The sequence below is a fragment of the Amphimedon queenslandica genome, unplaced genomic scaffold (genome assembly GCF_000090795.2).
Source record: "Amphimedon queenslandica unplaced genomic scaffold, v1.1 AMPQUscaffold_1431_Cont26557, whole genome shotgun sequence".
Classification (NCBI taxonomy): Eukaryota; Metazoa; Porifera; class Demospongiae; order Haplosclerida; family Niphatidae; genus Amphimedon; species Amphimedon queenslandica.
Window position 1 is genome coordinate 1 of NW_003558224.1, and position 991 is coordinate 991.

At 38.4% G+C, this 991-nt stretch overlaps 1 protein-coding gene across 1 annotated transcript; it reads right to left on the reverse strand.

Annotated features, from left to right (window-relative positions):
• Window positions 1–107: 107 nt before the first annotated feature.
• On the reverse strand, window positions 108–549 carry LOC109593456 (uncharacterized; the record flags this gene model as incomplete). The annotated part of the gene is made up of 2 exons (XM_020008526.1): window positions 501–549; window positions 108–452 (listed from the first exon to the last, which is right to left on the reverse strand). Coding segments are annotated over exons 1-2 (394 nt in total), but the record flags the coding sequence as incomplete, so codon positions are not given.
• Between the last annotated feature and the right edge of the window lie 442 nt (window positions 550–991).

The following is a 991-nucleotide window of genomic DNA, read 5'->3' on the forward strand; positions in this document are numbered from 1 at the left end:
GTATACCTCCACAATGGCGGCCTGAAAAATTTCCATTTGCGGTATCACAATGAATATCATTATAAATTGGAAAAGTCATTCACAGGAACAATATTAATATTATTTACCTTTAGAAGATGTATCAACTGGTGATGTTGTAGCCTTTCCACTACTAGTAAGATTAATGGCATATTCCTTTGCTATTTCGATAGCTAGAGCTAGATCAGCTCCTCCACTATTACTTTTAATGGAGTTGCACAGCATTCTTAATGTAGGGACACCATGACTCTTATAATCATAGTTCCTACTTAACCAGCAATCAAATACTTTCTGTAGGCAACCTCTGGCAGTTTTTGTCTCTGATTCAATCTCATATAACTTCTTGTAGCTGATTCCTAACAGAATACCAATAGAGTCCCAGCGCCCTGCCAGAACACCAGCTTTTTCCCATACCAGTCGAAAATCAGTAATATCTATCATTACTAACAATACTACTATAATAATTAAGAATATCTACTTACTAAGTTCTCTGTCAAAGGCTCTTTTCAGCTCCTCCGGGTTGGTTGCCATTTCAATTTAGTTTGGAATGCCAGCCGGCCCCCAGCCCTTGCCCCGTCACAAAAAAAATTGTCCCCCTTGAAAATTTATCCTAGGCCTAGGATAGAATATCACGTGATATTTTATGTCCACGTCAGCAATTTTTTGTCCTACCAAAAGTAAAGTATGAAGGAAGGCTGTAAATCTTTGTATTCGACTTTGTTCCTTAATCATTTATCTATGGAATATACGTACAAAGCATGTGGGACCCTTTATTATACGTTCAAAGTACGTAGAAGAAGATTTCAGATCGAAGATTCTTGACACAGTCTGTCGGACCATAGACACTTTAGTGTCTATGGTCGGACAGACTGTGTCAAGAACCGAGTAAAGAACCCAGGAAAGAAGAGGATGATCTTGTGGAGAAGGTAGCTGTGTATTTAGCTGATAGAAAATGTCCACTGAGAAGGTTGTA